This window comes from Oncorhynchus nerka, linkage group LG8, assembly GCF_034236695.1.
Source record: "Oncorhynchus nerka isolate Pitt River linkage group LG8, Oner_Uvic_2.0, whole genome shotgun sequence".
Lineage (NCBI taxonomy): Eukaryota > Metazoa > Chordata > Actinopteri > Salmoniformes > Salmonidae > Oncorhynchus > Oncorhynchus nerka.
In genome coordinates this window covers 11,787,728-11,802,957 of record NC_088403.1, presented here as the reverse complement: position 1 = coordinate 11,802,957, position 15,230 = coordinate 11,787,728, and the positions used below count along the sequence as shown (strand labels likewise).

General features: G+C 50.2%; 1 protein-coding gene across 1 annotated transcript in view; it reads left to right on the top strand.

The window, feature by feature from the left end:
• Nucleotides 1-13,592, top strand: part of ptpn12 (protein tyrosine phosphatase non-receptor type 12) — a 97,306-nt gene extending 83,714 nt beyond the window's left edge. The window contains 4 exon segments of the mRNA XM_065021328.1: nucleotides 388-470; nucleotides 1,367-1,403; nucleotides 9,536-9,649; nucleotides 11,732-13,592. Of these exon segments, the coding sequence (XP_064877400.1) occupies nucleotides 388-470; nucleotides 1,367-1,403; nucleotides 9,536-9,649; nucleotides 11,732-11,793 (296 nt within the window). The 3' untranslated portion in view covers nucleotides 11,794-13,592.
• The last annotated feature ends 1,638 nt before the right edge of the window (nucleotides 13,593-15,230 follow it).

Sequence of the window (15,230 nt, the reverse complement as noted above, 5' to 3'; positions counted from 1 at the left end):
CCCTCTCTCTCCCTCTCTCTCCCTCTCTCTCCCTCTCTCTCCCTCTCTCTCCCTCTCTCTCCTCTCTCTCTCTCTCTCTGTCCCTCTCTCTCCCTCTCTCTCTCTCTCTCCCTCTCTCTCTCTGTCTCTCCCTCTCTCTCTCTCTGTCTCTCTCTCTGTCTCTCTCTCTGTCTCTCTCTCTGTCTCTCTCTCTGTCTCTCTCTCTGTCTCTCTCTCTCTCTCTCTGTCTCTCTCTCTCTCTCTCTGTCTCTCTCTCTCTCTCTCTCTCTCTCTCTCTCTCTCTCTCTCTCTCTCCTCTCTCTCCCTCTGTCTCTCCCTCTCTCTCTGTCTCTCTCTCTCTCTCGTCTTTTACTTTCTCTCTCTCTCTGTCTCTCTGTCCATCTCCAGACCCATCAGAGTTGAAGGCACCAGGACCATCAGACTGGAGTATCTCGGAGGACCAGTCAGGAAAAGGAGCAGGTTTTCCTCAGGTGAACACCATTCTCACCAGCTTTATAGAAACAAACCTCTAGACGTCTGTTCTCCAGTCCTGCTTCTGGGGACCCACAGGGTGTGCAGGGTTTAGTTCCAGCCCAGTACTAGCAGACCTGATTCAAGTCATTAAGGGCTTGATGATGGGTTGAGGTGTGTTGGTTCTAGACAGGAACAACTGCTTTAGGCTGCTTTATATGTTCCGTTGAGATACGTCCTCTCTCTCTCTCCTCCATCTCTTCTTCAGCCCTGTTATTAATCTGTGTCCTCCGTCTCTCTCCTCCATCTCTTCTTCAGCCCTGTTATTAATCTGTGTCCTCCGTCTCTCCTCCTCATCTCTTCTTCAGCCCTGTTATTAATCTGTGTCCTCAGTCTCTCCTCCATCATCTCTTCTTCAGCCCTGTTATTAATCTGTGTCCTCCGTCTCTCCTCCATCATCTCTTCTTCAGCCCTGTTATTAATCTGTGTCCTCAGTCTCTCTCCTCCATCATCTCTTCTTCAGCCCTGTTATTAATCTGTCCTCCGTCTCTCTCCTCCATCTCTTCTTCAGCCCTGTTATTAATCTGTGTCCTCCGTCTCTCCTCCATCATCTCTTCTTCAGCCCTGTTATTAATCTGTGTCCTCAGTCTCTCCTCCATCATCTCTTCTTCAGCCCTGTTATTAATCTGTGTCCTCCGTCTCTCTCCTCCATCATCTCTTCTTCAGCCCTGTTATTAATCTGTGTCCTCCGTCTCTCTCCTCCATCATCTCTTCTTCAGCCCTGTTATTAATCTGTGTCCTCCGTCTCTCCTCCATCATCTCTTCTTCAGCCCTGTTATTAATCTGTGTCCTCCGTCTCTCCTCCATCTCTTCTTCAGCCCTGTTATTAATCTGTGCCCTCCGTCTCTCTCCACAGGAGCAGAGGAGTACACAGGCACAGATAGCAGAGAGAGGTAGGTGGCTCATCTCTTCAGTGTTTAGGCTAAATGATTGGCTGCCCATGCTGCCTCTGATGGCTTAGGGGGGTCTCATTACCCAACATAAGCCCTAGGATGCATCCCAAATGGAACCCTATTCCCTATATAGTGCATGGGCCCTGGTCCTAAGTAGTGCACTATGAAGGGGATAGAGTGCCATTTGGGCCTCAGTCAGTCTCAGATGTGGTTTTGTCCCTCCCTCTCAGATGGGTGATTAGGAGAGAGCAGGGGTTTGGCTGTGAAACATCACTCTGTTCTGATGTTCAGATGGGTGATTAGGAGAGTATTAATCTGTGTCCTCCGTCTCTTTGGCTGTAAAACATAATCTGTTCTGATGTTCAGATGGGTGATTAGGAGAGTGCATCATCTCTTCTTCAGCCCTGTAAACATCACTCTGTTCTGATGTTCAGATGGGTGATTAGGAGAGTGCAGGGGTTTGGCTCATCTCTTCTGTTTAAAACATCACTCTGTTCTGATGTTCAGATGGGTGATTAGGAGAGTGCAGGGGTTTGGCTGTAAAACATCACTCTGTTCAGATGGGTGATTAGGAGAGAGCAGGGGTTGGCTGGGAAACATCACTCTGTTCTGATGTTCAGATGGGTGATTAGGAGAGAGCAGGGGTTTGGCTGTAAAACATCACTCTGTTCAGATGGGTGATTAGGAGAGAGCAGGGGTTTGGCTGGGAAACATCACTCTGTTCTGATGTTCAGATGGGTGATTAGGAGTAAAACATCACTCTGTTCTGATGTTCAGATGGGTGATTAGGAGAGCTGGCTGGGAAACATCACTCTGTTCTGATGTTCAGATGGGTGATTAGGAGAGTGCAGGGGTTTGGCTGTGAAACATCACTCTGTTCTGATGTTCAGATGGGTGATTAGGAGAGTGCAGGGGTTTGGCTGTAAAACATCACTCTGTTCTGATGTTCAGATGGGTGATTAGGAGAGAGCAGGGGTTTGGCTGTAAAACATCACTCTGTTCAGATGGGTGATTAGGAGAGAGCAGGGGGTTGGCTGGGAAACATCACTCTGTTCTGATGTTCAGATGGGTGATTAGGAGAGAGCAGGGGTTTGGCTGTAAAACATCACTCTGTTCTGATGTTCAGATGGGTGATTAGGAGAGAGCAGGGGTTTGGCTGGGAAACATCACTCTGTTCTGATGTTCAGATGGGTGATTAGGAGAGAGCAGGGGTTTGGCTGGGAAACATCACTCTGTTCTGATGTTCAGATGGGTGATTAGGAGAGTGCAGGGGTTTGGCTGTGAAACATCACTCTGTTCTGATGTTCAGATGGGTGATTAGGAGAGTGCAGGGGTTTGGCTGTAAAACATCACTCTGTTCTGATGTTCAGATGGGTGATTAGGAGAGTGCAGGGGTTTGGCTGTGAAACATCACTCTGTTCTGATGTTCAGATGGGTGATTAGGAGAGTGCAGGGGTTTGGCTGTGAAACATCACTCTGTTCTGATGTTCAGATGGGTGATTAGGAGAGTGCAGGGGTTTGGCTGTAAAACATCACTCTGTTCTGATGTTCAGATGGGTGATTAGGAGAGAGCAGGGGTTTGGCTGGGAAACATCACATCACATTTTATTAGTCACATGCGCCGAATACAACAGGTGACAGTGAAATGCTTACTTACGAGCCCCTAAACAACATTGCAGTTTCAAACAAATACGGAGGAGAATAAGAGAGAAAAGTAACAAGTAATTAAAGAGCAGCAGTGAAATAACTATGGCCAGACTATATACAGGGGGTACCGATACAGAGTCCATGTGGAGACTATATACAGGGGGTACCGATACAGAGTCCATGTGGAGACTATATACAGGGGGTACCGATACAGAGTCAATGTGGAGACTATATACAGGGGTACCGATACAGAGTCAATGTGGAGACTATATGTGGAGACAGGGGTACCGATACAGAGTCAATGTGGAGACTATATACAGGGGGTACCGATACAGAGTCCATGTGGAGACTATATACAGGGGGTACCGATACAGAGTCCATGTGGAGACTATATACAGGGGGTACCGATACAGAGTCAATGTGGAGACTATATACAGGGGGTACCGATACAGAGTCAATGTGGAGACTATATACAGGGGGTACCGATACAGAGTCAATGTGGAGACTATATACAGGGGTACCGATACAGAGTCAATGTGGAGACTATATACAGGGGGGTACCGATACAGAGTCAATGTGGAGACTATATACAGGGGTACCGATACAGAGTCAATGTGGAGACTATATACATGTGGAGACTATATACAGGGGGTACCGATACAGAGTCAATGTGGAGACTATATACAGGGTACCGATACAGAGTCAATGTGGAGACTATATACAGGGGGTACCGATACAGAGTCAATGTGGAGACTATATACAGGGGGTACCGATGCAGAGTCCATGTGGAGACTATATACAGGGGGTACCGATGCAGAGTCAATGTGGGTTAGTTGAGGTAGCAGTGCAGTGGGGGGGGCACCGGTTAGTTGACCGGTTAGCAGGTGGGTGTGGGGGGCACCGGGTTAGTTGAGGTAGCAGTGGTGTGGGGAGGGGGAGGCACCGGTTAGTTGAGGTAGCAGTTGAGGGGGGTTGGCAGTGGGTGGGGGGGGGGGCCGGGTTAGTTGAGGTAGCAGTGGTGTGGGGGAGGGGAGGCACCGGTTAGTTGAGGTAGCAGTGGAGGGGTGGCACCGGTTAGTTGAGGTAGCAGTGGTAGGGGGGGCACCGGTTAGTTGAGGTAGCAGTGGTGTGGGGAGGGGGGCACCGTTAGTTAGTTGAGCAGTGGTGTGGGGGGGGGCACCGGTTAGTTGAGGTAGCAGGGGGCACCGGTTAGTTGAGGTAGCAGGGGGCACCGGTTAGTTGAGTGGTGGGGAGGGGGGGGGCACCGGTTAGTTGAGGTAGCAGTGGTGTGGGGAGGGGGCACGGTTAGTTGAGGTAGCAGTGGTGTGGGGAGTGGTGGGGGGGCACCGGTTAGTTGAGGTAGCAGTGGTGTGGGGAGGGGGGGGGGCACGGTTGAGGTTGGGTAGCAGGTAGGGGGGCACCGGTTAGTTGAGGTAGCAGTGGTGGGGAGGAGGGGGAACCGGTTAGTTGAGGTGGTGGGGGGGAGTTGGGACCGGTTAGTTGAGGTAGCAGGGGGGGGCACCGGTTAGTTAGCAGGGGGCACCGGTTAGTTGAGGTAGCAGTGGTGGGGAGGAGGGGGAACCGGTTAGTTGAGGTAGCAGTGGTGGGGGGAGGAGGGGGCACCGGTTAGTTGAGGTAGCAGGGGGGCACCGGTTAGTTGAGGTAGCAGTGGTGGGGAGGAGGGGGGAACCGGTTAGTTGAGGTAGCAGTGGTGGGGGGCACCGGTTAGTTGAGGTAGCAGTGGTGGGGGGAGGGGGGAGTTGAGGTACCGGTTAGTTGAGGTAGCAGGGGGGCACCGGTTAGTTGAGGTAGCAGGGGGCAGGGGGTTAGTTGAGGTAGCAGTGGTGGGGAGGAGGGGGGACCGGGGGGGGAGTGGGGGGGCACCGGTTAGTTGAGGTAGCAGTGGTGGTTGAGGGGGGGGCACCGGTTAGTTGAGGTAGCAGTTGAGGTAGCAGTGGGGGGAGGGGGCACCGGTTAGTTGAGGTAGCAGTGGTGGGGAGGAGGGGGGAACCGGTTAGTTGAGGTAGCAGTGGTGGGGGGGGGGACCGGTTAGTTGAGGTAGCAGGGGGGCACCGGTTAGTTGAGGTAGCAGTGGTGGGGGGCACCGGTTAGTTGAGGTAGCAGTGGTGGGGGGACCGGTTAGGGGGGAACCGGTTTGAGGTAGCAGTGGTTGACCGGTTAGTTGAGGTAGCAGTGGGGGGGGCACCGGTTAGTTGAGGTAGCAGTGGTGGGGGCACCGGTTAGTTGAGGTAGCAGTGAGGTAGCAGTGAAATTGGGGAGGAGCAGGGGAGGAGGGGGGAACCGGTTAGTTGAGGTAGCAGTGGTGGGGGGGGGTTGGGGTAGCAGTGGTGGGGGGGCACCGGTTAGTTGAGGTAGCAGTGGGGGGGCACCGGTTAGTTGAGGTAGCAGTGGGGGGGGCACCGGTTAGTTGAGGTAGCAGTGGTGGGGGGAGGGGGGCACCGGTTAGTTGAGGTAGCAGGGGGGCACCGGTTAGTTGAGGTAGCAGTGGGGGGGGGAACCGGTTAGTTGCAGTGGTAGGGGGGGAACCAGTGGTGAGGTAGGGGGGGGGCACCGGTTAGTTGAGGTAGCAGTGGTGGGGGGGGGGGCCGGTTAGTTTGAGGTAGCAGGGGGCACCGGTTAGTTGAGGTAGCAGTGGTGGGGAGGGGCACCGGTTAGTTGAGGTAGCAGTGGTGGGGAGGAGGGGGGAACCGGTTAGTTGAGGTAGCAGTGGTGGGGGGGGGGGGGGAACCGGTTAGTTGAGGTTAGTTGAGGTAGCAGTGGTGGGGAGGGGGGGTAGCAGTGGTGGGGGGCACCGGTTAGTTGAGGTAGCAGTGGTGGGGAGGAGGGGGAACCGGTTAGTTGAGGTAGCAGTGGTGGGGAGGAGGGTGGTGGGGGGGGGGCACCGGTTAGTTGAGGTAGCAGGGGGGGGCACCGGTTAGTTGAGGTAGTATGTACATGTAGGTAGAGTTATTAAAAGGACTGCATAGATGACAACAGAGTAGCAGTGGTATAAAGAGGGGGAGGGCAATGCAAATAGTCTGGGTAGCCATTTGATTAGCTGGTCAGGAGTCTTATGGCTTGGAGGTAGAAGCTGTCAGAAGCCTCTTGGACCTAGACTTGGCGCTCCGGTACCGCTTGCCGTGGGGTAGCAGAGAGAACGGTCTATGACTAGGGTGGCTGGAGTCTTTGACAATTTTTAGGGCCTTCCTCTGACATAGCCTGGTATAGAGGTCCTGGATGGTAGGAAGCTTGGCCCCAGTGATGTACTGGGCTGTTCTCACTACCCTCTGTAGTGCCATGCGGTCAGATGCCTGGTATAGAGGTCCTGGATGGTAGGAAGCTTGGCCCCAGTGATGTACTGGGCTGTTCTCACTACCCTCTGTAGTGCCATGCGGTCAGAGGCCTGGTATAGAGGTCCTGGATGGTAGGAAGCTTGGCCCCAGTGATGTACTGGGCTGTTCTCACTACCCTCTGTAGTGCCATGCGGTCAGATGCCTGGTATAGAGGTCCTGGATGGTAGGAAGCTTGGCCCCAGTGATGTACTGGGCTGTTCTCACTACCCTCTGTAGTGCCATGCGGTCAGAGGCCTGGTATAGAGGTCCTGGATGGTAGGAAGCTTGGCCCCAGTGATGTACTGGGCTGTTCTCACTACCCTCTGTAGTGCCATGCGGTCAGATGCCTGGTATAGAGGTCCTGGATGGTAGGAAGCTTGGCCCCAGTGATGTACTGGGCTGTTCTCACTACCCTCTGTAGTGCCATGCGGTCAGATTCCTGGTATAGAGGTCCTGGATGGTAGGAAGCTTGGCCCCAGTGATGTACTGGGCTGTTCTCACTACCCTCTGTAGTGCCATGCGGTCAGAGGCCTGGTATAGAGGTCCTGGATGGTAGGAAGCTTGGCCCCAGTGATGTACTGGGCTGTTCTCACTACCCTCTGTAGTGCCATGCGGTCAGAGGCCTGGTATAGAGGTCCTGGATGGTAGGAAGCTTGGCCCCAGTGATGTACTGGGCTGTTCTCACTACCCTCTGTAGTGCCATGCGGTCAGATGCCTGGTATAGAGGTCCTGGATGGCAGGAAGCTTGGCCCGAATGATGTACTGGGCCGTTCACACTACCCTCTGTAGTGCCTTACGGTCAGATGCCGAGCAGTTGCCAAACCAGGCAGTGATGCAACCAGTCGATGGTGCAGCTGTAGAACCTTTTGATGATCTCAGGACCCCTGACACATCTTTACAGTCTCCTGAGGGGGAAACATCACTCTGTTCTGCTGTTTGATGATCTCAGGACCCCTGACACATCTTTAGTCTCCTGAGGGGGAAACATCACTCTGTTCTGCTGTTTGATGTTCAGATGGGTGATTAGGAGAGAGCAGGGGTTTGGCTGTAAGACATCACTCTGTTCTGCTGTTTGATGTTCAGGTGGGTGATTAGGAGAGAGCAGGGGTTTGGCTGTAAGACATCACTCTGTTCTGTTCAGATGGGTGATTAGGAGAGAGCAGGGGTTTGGCTGTAAGACATCACTGTTCAGATGGGTGATTAGGAGAGAGCAGGGGTTTGGCTGTAAGACATCACTCTGTTCTGATGTTCAGATGGGTGATTAGGAGAGAGCAGGGGTTTGGCTGTAAGACATCACTCTGTTCTGCACAGATCTCCATGAAAATTAATCATTGATGTCATTAAATGATCTAAAATGTCTGGAAGAGTTCTGTCTGGTCTGGAAGGAGTTTTGTCAGGTCTGGAGTCGGGAGCAGAGAGGCAGTCTGTCTGTGTAACCTAATTACCAATGTAGTATTCATCTGACACTTCTCCAAGCTGATATTTTAGCCTGCTTGGTTTTATTAGGTTTCCTAGTTAGTCTGCTGGAGGTGTACACTGTTCCACAAATGGCCCTGAAATGATAAGACTGTAGGCATTTATTAAAGGAACAGCTGTGTGTGTGTGTGCTACGGTGTGACAGGGAAACCTGACACTGTGTGTGTGTGTGCTACGGTGTGACAGGGAAACCTGATACAGTGTGTGTGTGTTACTGCGTGACAGAGAAACCTGACACTGTGTGTGTTGTGGTGTGTGTGTGCTATGGTGTGACAGGGAAACCTGACACTGTGTGTGTTGTGGTGTGTGTGTGTTACTGCGTGACAGAGAAACCTGACACTGTGTGTGTTGTGGTGTGTGTGTGCTACGGTGTGACAGGGAAACCTGACACTGTGTGTGTTGTGGTGTGTGTGTGTTACTGCGTGACAGAGAAACCTGACACTGTGTGTGTTGTGGTGTGTGTGTGCTACGGTGTGACAGGGAAACCTGACACTGTGTGTGTTGTGGTGTGTGTGTGTTACTGCGTGACAGAGAAACCTGACACTGTGTGTTGTGGTGTGTGTGTGTTACTGCGTGACAGGGTAACCTGACAGTGTGTGTGTGTTACTGTGTGACAGGGGAACCTGACACAGTGTGTGTGTGTTACTGCGTGACAGGGTAACCTGACACTGTGTGTGTGTGTGTGTGTGTGTGTGTTACTGTGTGACAGGGGAACCTGACACAGTGTGTGTGTGTTACTGCGTGACAGGGAACCCTGACACAGTGTGTGTGTGTTACTGCGTGACAGAGAAACCTGACACTGTGTTGTGGTGTGTGTGTGTGTGTGTTACTGCGTGACAGAGAAACCTGACACAGTGTGTGGTGTGGTGTGTGTGTGTGTTACTGCGTGACAGGGTAACCTGACACAGTGTGTGTGTGTGTTACTGTGTGACAGGGAAACCTGACACTGTGTTGTGGTGTGTGTGTGTTACTGCGTGACAGAGAAACCTGACACAGTGTGTGTTGTGGTGTGTGTGTGTTACTGCGTGACAGGGTAACCTGACACAGTGTGTGTGTGTGTTACTGTGTGTGACAGGAAACCTGTGTGTGTGTGTGTTACTGCGTGACAGGGGAACCTGACAGTGTGTGTGTGTGTGTGGTGTGTGTGTGTGTTACTGGGTGATAGGGGAACCTGACAGTGTGTGTGTGTGTGTGTGTGGTGTGTGTGTGTGCTACGGTGTGACAGGGTAACCTGACACAGTGTGTGTGTGTTACTGCGTGACAGGGAAACCTGACACTGTGTTGTGGTGTGTGTGTGTTACTGCGTGATAGGGGAACCTGACACTGTGTGTGTGTGTGTGTGTGTGTGTGTGTGTGTGTGTGCTACGGTGTGACAGGGTAACCTGACACAGTGTGTGTGTGTTACTGCGTGACAGGGAAACCTGACACTGTGTTGTGGTGTGTGTGTGTTACTGCGTGATAGGGGAACCTGACAGTGTGTGTGGTGTGTGTGTGTGTTACTGCGTGACAGAGAAACCTGACACAGTGTGTGTGTGTTACTGCGTGACAGAGTAACCTGACACTGTGTGTGTGTGTGTGTGGTGTGTGTGTGTGTTACTGCGTGACAGAGTAACCTGACACTGTGTGTGTGTGTTACTGCGTGACAGGGTAACCTGACACAGTGTGTTTGTGTCCTAGAACCGTCAGGAGAGAGGAGTAAGAAGATTTCAGATGCAGCAGGACTGGAAACATCACCAACCAACACCACAGTATCAGACAGCACAGCAGAGAGCAAGGCTTCCTCAGAGATGGGTGAGGAGGAGGAGGAGGAGGAGGGACAGTGATAGTAAATATGGTCATGTTGTGTCTATAGTTGTTTACTATAACTAGGGCCCTGAGTTGTTCCTAGTCAGGAAAACGCTGGTCTCTAGTCAAAACATATAACCTTAACCAAGAACCTGAGTTGTTCCTGACCAGGACAACGCTGGTCTCTAGTCAAAACATATAACCACAACCAAGAACCTGAGTTGTTCCTGACCAGGACAACGCTGGTCTCTAGTCAAAACATATAACCACAACCAAGAACCTGAGTTGTTCCTGGTCAGGACAACGCTGGTCTCTAGTCATAACATATAACCACAACCAAGAACATGAGTTGTTCCTGACCAGGACAATGCTGGTTTCTAGTCAAAACATATAACCACAACCAAGAACCTGAGTTGTTCCTGACCAGGTCAACGCTGGTTTCTAGTCAAAACATATAACCACAACCAAGAACCTGAGTTGTTCCTGACCAGGACAACACTGGTTTCTAGTCAAAACATATAACCACAACCAAGAACCTGAGTTGTTCCTGACCAGGACAACGCTGGTCTCTAGTCAAAACATATAAACACAACCAAGAACCTGAGTTGTTCCTGGTCAGGACAACGCTGGTCTCTAGTCAGAACATATAACCACAACCAAGAACCTGAGTTGTTCCTGACCAGGTCAACGCTGGTCTCTAGTCAAAACATATAACCACAACTAAGAACCTGAGTTGTTCCTGACCAGGACAACGCTGGTCTCTAGTCATAACATATAACCACAACCAAGAACCAGAATGTTCCTGACCAGGACAACGCTGGTCTCTAGTCATAACATATAACCACAACCAAGAACCTGAGTTGTTCCTGACCAGGTCAACGCTGGTCTCTAGTCATAACATATAACCACAACCAAGAACCTGAGTTGTTCCTGACCAGGACAACGCTGGTCTCTAGTCATAACATATAACCACAACCAAGAACCTGAGTTGTTCCTGACCAGGACAACGCTGGTCTCTAGTCAAAACATATAACCACAACCAAGAACCTGAGTTGTTCCTGACCAGGACAACGCTGGTCTCTAGTCAAAACATATAACCACAACCAAGAACCTGAGTTGTTCCTGGTCAGGACAACGCTGGTCTCTAGTCAGAACATATAACCACAACCAAGAACCTGAGTTGTTCCTGACCAGGTCAACGCTGGTCTCTAGTCAAAACATATAACCACAACCAAGAACCTGAGTTGTTCCTGACCAGGACAACGCTGGTCTCTAGTCATAACATATAACCACAACCAAGAACCAGAATGTTCCTGACCAGGACAACGCTGGTCTCTAGTCATAACATATAACCACAACCAAGAACCTGAGTTGTTCCTGACCAGGACAACGCTGGTCTCTAGTCATAACATATAACCACAACCAAGAACCTGAGTTGTTCCTGACCAGGACAACGCTGGTCTCTAGTCAAAACATATAACCACAACCAAGAACCTGAGTTGTTCCTGACCAGGACAACGCTGGTCTCTAGTCAAAACATATAACCACAACCAAGAACCTGAGTTGTTCCTGACCAGGACAACGCTGGTCTCTAGTCATAACATATAACCACAACCAAGAACCTGAGTTGTTCCTGACCAGGACAACGCTGGTCTCTAGTCATAACATATAACCACAACCAAGAACCAGAATGTTCCTGACCAGGACAACGCTGGTCTCTAGTCATAACATATAACCACAACCAAGAACCAGAATGTTTCCTGACCAGGACAACGCTGGTCTCTAGTCATAACATATAACCACAACCAAGAACCTGAGTTGTTCCTGACCAGGACAACGCTGGTCTCTAGTCATAACATATAACCACAACCAAGAACCTGAGTTGTTCCTGACCAGGACAACGCTGGTCTCTAGTCAAAACATATAACCACAACCAAGAACCTGAGTTGTTCCTGACCAGGTCAACGCTGGTCTCTAGTCATAACATATAACCACAACCAAGAACCTGAATGTTTCCTGGTCAGGTGACGTGGCCTGAAAAAGTCCCAAAGGCTTTAATCACAACACTGTTCTTCTCTTGTGTTCCAGGATACGGTAACCGCTGCACACAACCCAGAGGCCCCAGGGACCCCCCTACACAGTGGACATGATCATGGCTTCTACCTACAGCCCCCTTCACTGCCCTCCTCCACCCTCCTCCTTGATCCTCACCTTGTCTCTTACAAGGGCCACTGTGTATGAAGGAGATGACTGGGTGCTGTCCCATCCTTGGACACTGACACCTTTTCCTAACTAACAGGGCAGATGTGAAATGGCACCCTATTCCCTAAATAGTGCACTGTATATTTGGCCAGATTCTTGTACATGTAGGTAACAGGTTGCCATTTGAGACCAAGCCTAAAACACAATCTGCAAAGCAATTTAGATAATCTACCCAGGATGCAACGGTACACCTTTCTGCTGTACTTGTGCCAGTTGCCAGGGGCTGTCTGTGTGCTGGTGCTATTAAGTGTTTCCCAAATGGAACTCCATTCCCTATATAGCGCACTACTTTTGACCAGGGACCATAGGGCTCTGGTCAAAAGTAGTGTACTACTTAGGCAATAGTGTGTCATTTGGGATGTTATCTCCTTCTCTGCTGGGACCATACAAACCTGCCTTATTCCCTTTGGGGGCAAATCCTAACTTCCACTTAAGTTGAATTTTCACTTAGTCATGAAGATGTGAATGGGAGAGAATTTGTCTTAAATGCAAGTTAGGATTTGACTCTTAGTCCGAAACAAACCGTCACATTGGATCCAGATTCATATTTTTGTTTAGTTTTCTATTCCAGAAAAAGACTTGACTTTCTTATCTTCTGTACTTGTAGACTTGTATCATGACATTACAGAAGAAGACATGTATCACTGGGGACAGAGGACTACTGTTATATTATTTAGATTCATTTGTTTTGCTAACTTCTCGATAGCTATATATGCATTGTTTTCTACATGTACAGGGCAACTAGGTATATAATATTTAATGTGCTCCCTCTAAATATTCGTATTAACAGAAGATGTAACTAGTCTGTCCATGACACCCCTCCCTCTCCCCAATGTTCCTCCTACTGTAAATGATTTGCCCTCTTGTTCTAGCAAATATTGCAGGGTTTTGTTCTAATGACGTGTAAAGGTTTTGAATCAGCTGGACCTGGCATAGCGCCGTCCTCTTGCTGAGATGGCAAACGGGCTCCAGATTGTGTAATAATAATGGCTCTTTTTGTCAATTCTATTGTAAAGGATATTTTTGTATATGCTGTTTCTCCTCCTCAGTTTCTGCCCTGCTACAACAGGGACAGTCCACTCCAGTCCGGGAGGACTTCAAGTCTCCTGGGTTTCTTTCTCTCTCGCTCCTTCTAATCAGACTAATTAAAACCCGGTGATGACATCGCCAGATGATTAGACTCTCTGGCCAATCAGAGACATGATTCAATCAATCAATGAACTAAACCAGGAGTACTTTGGCGTTCCAGGCCTGGAGTTGAATTCCCTTGGACCCTAACTGCTACCACTAGCATTTGTTTTGGAGCCCGCCTGTGCCTTTTGGAGAGTGCTGCCCCCCCCCTTCTCCCATCATCATCAGCAGCAGCAGCACGTGTAGCGACATGCTCAGCCGTGTTGGTTGGTCCACTCCTCTTGGAAACTGCTTGCATCCCAAATGGCACCATATTCCCTATATAGTCCACTACTTATGAACAGACCAGACTCTGGTCAAAAGTAGTGCACTATGTAGGGAATAGGGCCCTATGGGGGCTCTGGTCAAAAGTAGGGCACTATATAGGGAACATGGTGCCTTTTTGGGTCACAGACCCTCTCTCTGACACCCCTCCTCCTCCCACACAACGCAGACCTGTTTGTATGTTGCAGAAATCAATGGACCCGTCAGTAAAGACTAAAGACATCAAGTAGAACATGCTTCCTTGTTTTCCTACACTGTTTTTTAAAGTCTCTAGAGGGGCTGGGGGAGTAGCGCTGGGGCTTCCTGTGTGTGTGTGGGGATTCTCTCTCTCTGTGTGTGGGGATTCTCGCTCTCTCTGTGGGTGTGGGGATTCTCGCTCTCTCTGTGGGTGTGTGGATTCTCTCTCTCTGTGGGTATGTGTGTGGGGGGGAATTCTGTGTGTGGTGTTAAACTCCCTGCCCCCAGGGGGAGGGGAGGTGGATGAGGACGTGGAGTCCTCCTCCCTAGTGATCAAACATGAGCTTTATGATCGACAGACCATAAAGAACAAACCACACAGACACATACAGGCCTAGTGTCTTTGAGACTGACTGCAACCCAGAGGAATGAGAGACACAGTGTGTGGGGGTGAATTCTCTCTGTGTGTGTGTGTGTGTGTGTGTGTGTGTGTGAGATCATGCTGTAGGTGTCCAGAGGGATGAGTACATTCACTAACTTGGGACTTGGCAGGAAGTGAGCTCAGCTAGAGTTCTCCATCAACCTGGGGTTTTCCACACACACACACACACACACACACACGGTTCCATATAAGGTCCACTTCCACCTGGGTTTTATCCTTCATCTAATGTGACACATTTTCTCTCTGTAGGTTGGCACATATGATGCATGACACACACTTCAATTGGAAGGGTTTTAGTATGTTTTCAATGAAATGAGTTCCCACACACCTGGGGGTTTCCTCCCTGTGACACACTTCCTCCCTGTGACTACAGGTGGAGGAGTTATTGATGAGGCTTGTCACACCGACACAGACACACACTTCCTCCCTGTGACTACAGGTGGAGGAGTTATTGATGAGGCTTGTCTCACCGACACACACTTCCTCCCTGTGACTACAGGTGGAGGAGTTATTGATGAGGCTTGTCACACAGACACAGAAACACACTTCCTCCCTGTGACTACAGGTGGAGGAGTTATTGATGAGGCTTGTCACACTGACACACACTTCCTCCCTGTGACTACAGGTGGAGGAGTTATTGATGAGGCTTGTCACACAGACACACACTTCCTCCCTGTGACTACAGGTGGAGGAGTTATTGATGAGGCTTGTCACACTGACACACACTTCCTCCCTGTGACTACAGGTGGAGGAGTTATTGATGAGGCTTGTCTCACAGACACACACTTCCTCCCTGTGACTACAGGTGGAGGAGTTATTGATGAGGCTTGTCACACCGACACACACTTCCTCCCTGTGACTACAGGTGGAGGAGTTATTGATGAGGCTTGTCACACCGACACACACTTCCTCCCTGTGACTACAGGTGGAGGAGTTATTGATGAGGCTTGTCACACCGACACACACTTCCTCCCTGTGACTACAGGTGGAGGAGTTATTGATGAGGCTTGTCTCACCGACACACACTTCCTCCCTGTGACTACAGGTGGAGGAGTTATTGATGAGGCTTGTCACACAGACACACACTTCCTCCCTGTGACTACAGGTGGAGGAGTTATTGATGAGGCTTGTCACACCGACACAGACACACACTTCCTCCCTGTGACTACAGGTGGAGGAGTTATTGATGAGGCTTGTCACACCGACACACACTTCCTCCCTGTGACTACAGGTGGAGGAGTTATTGATGAG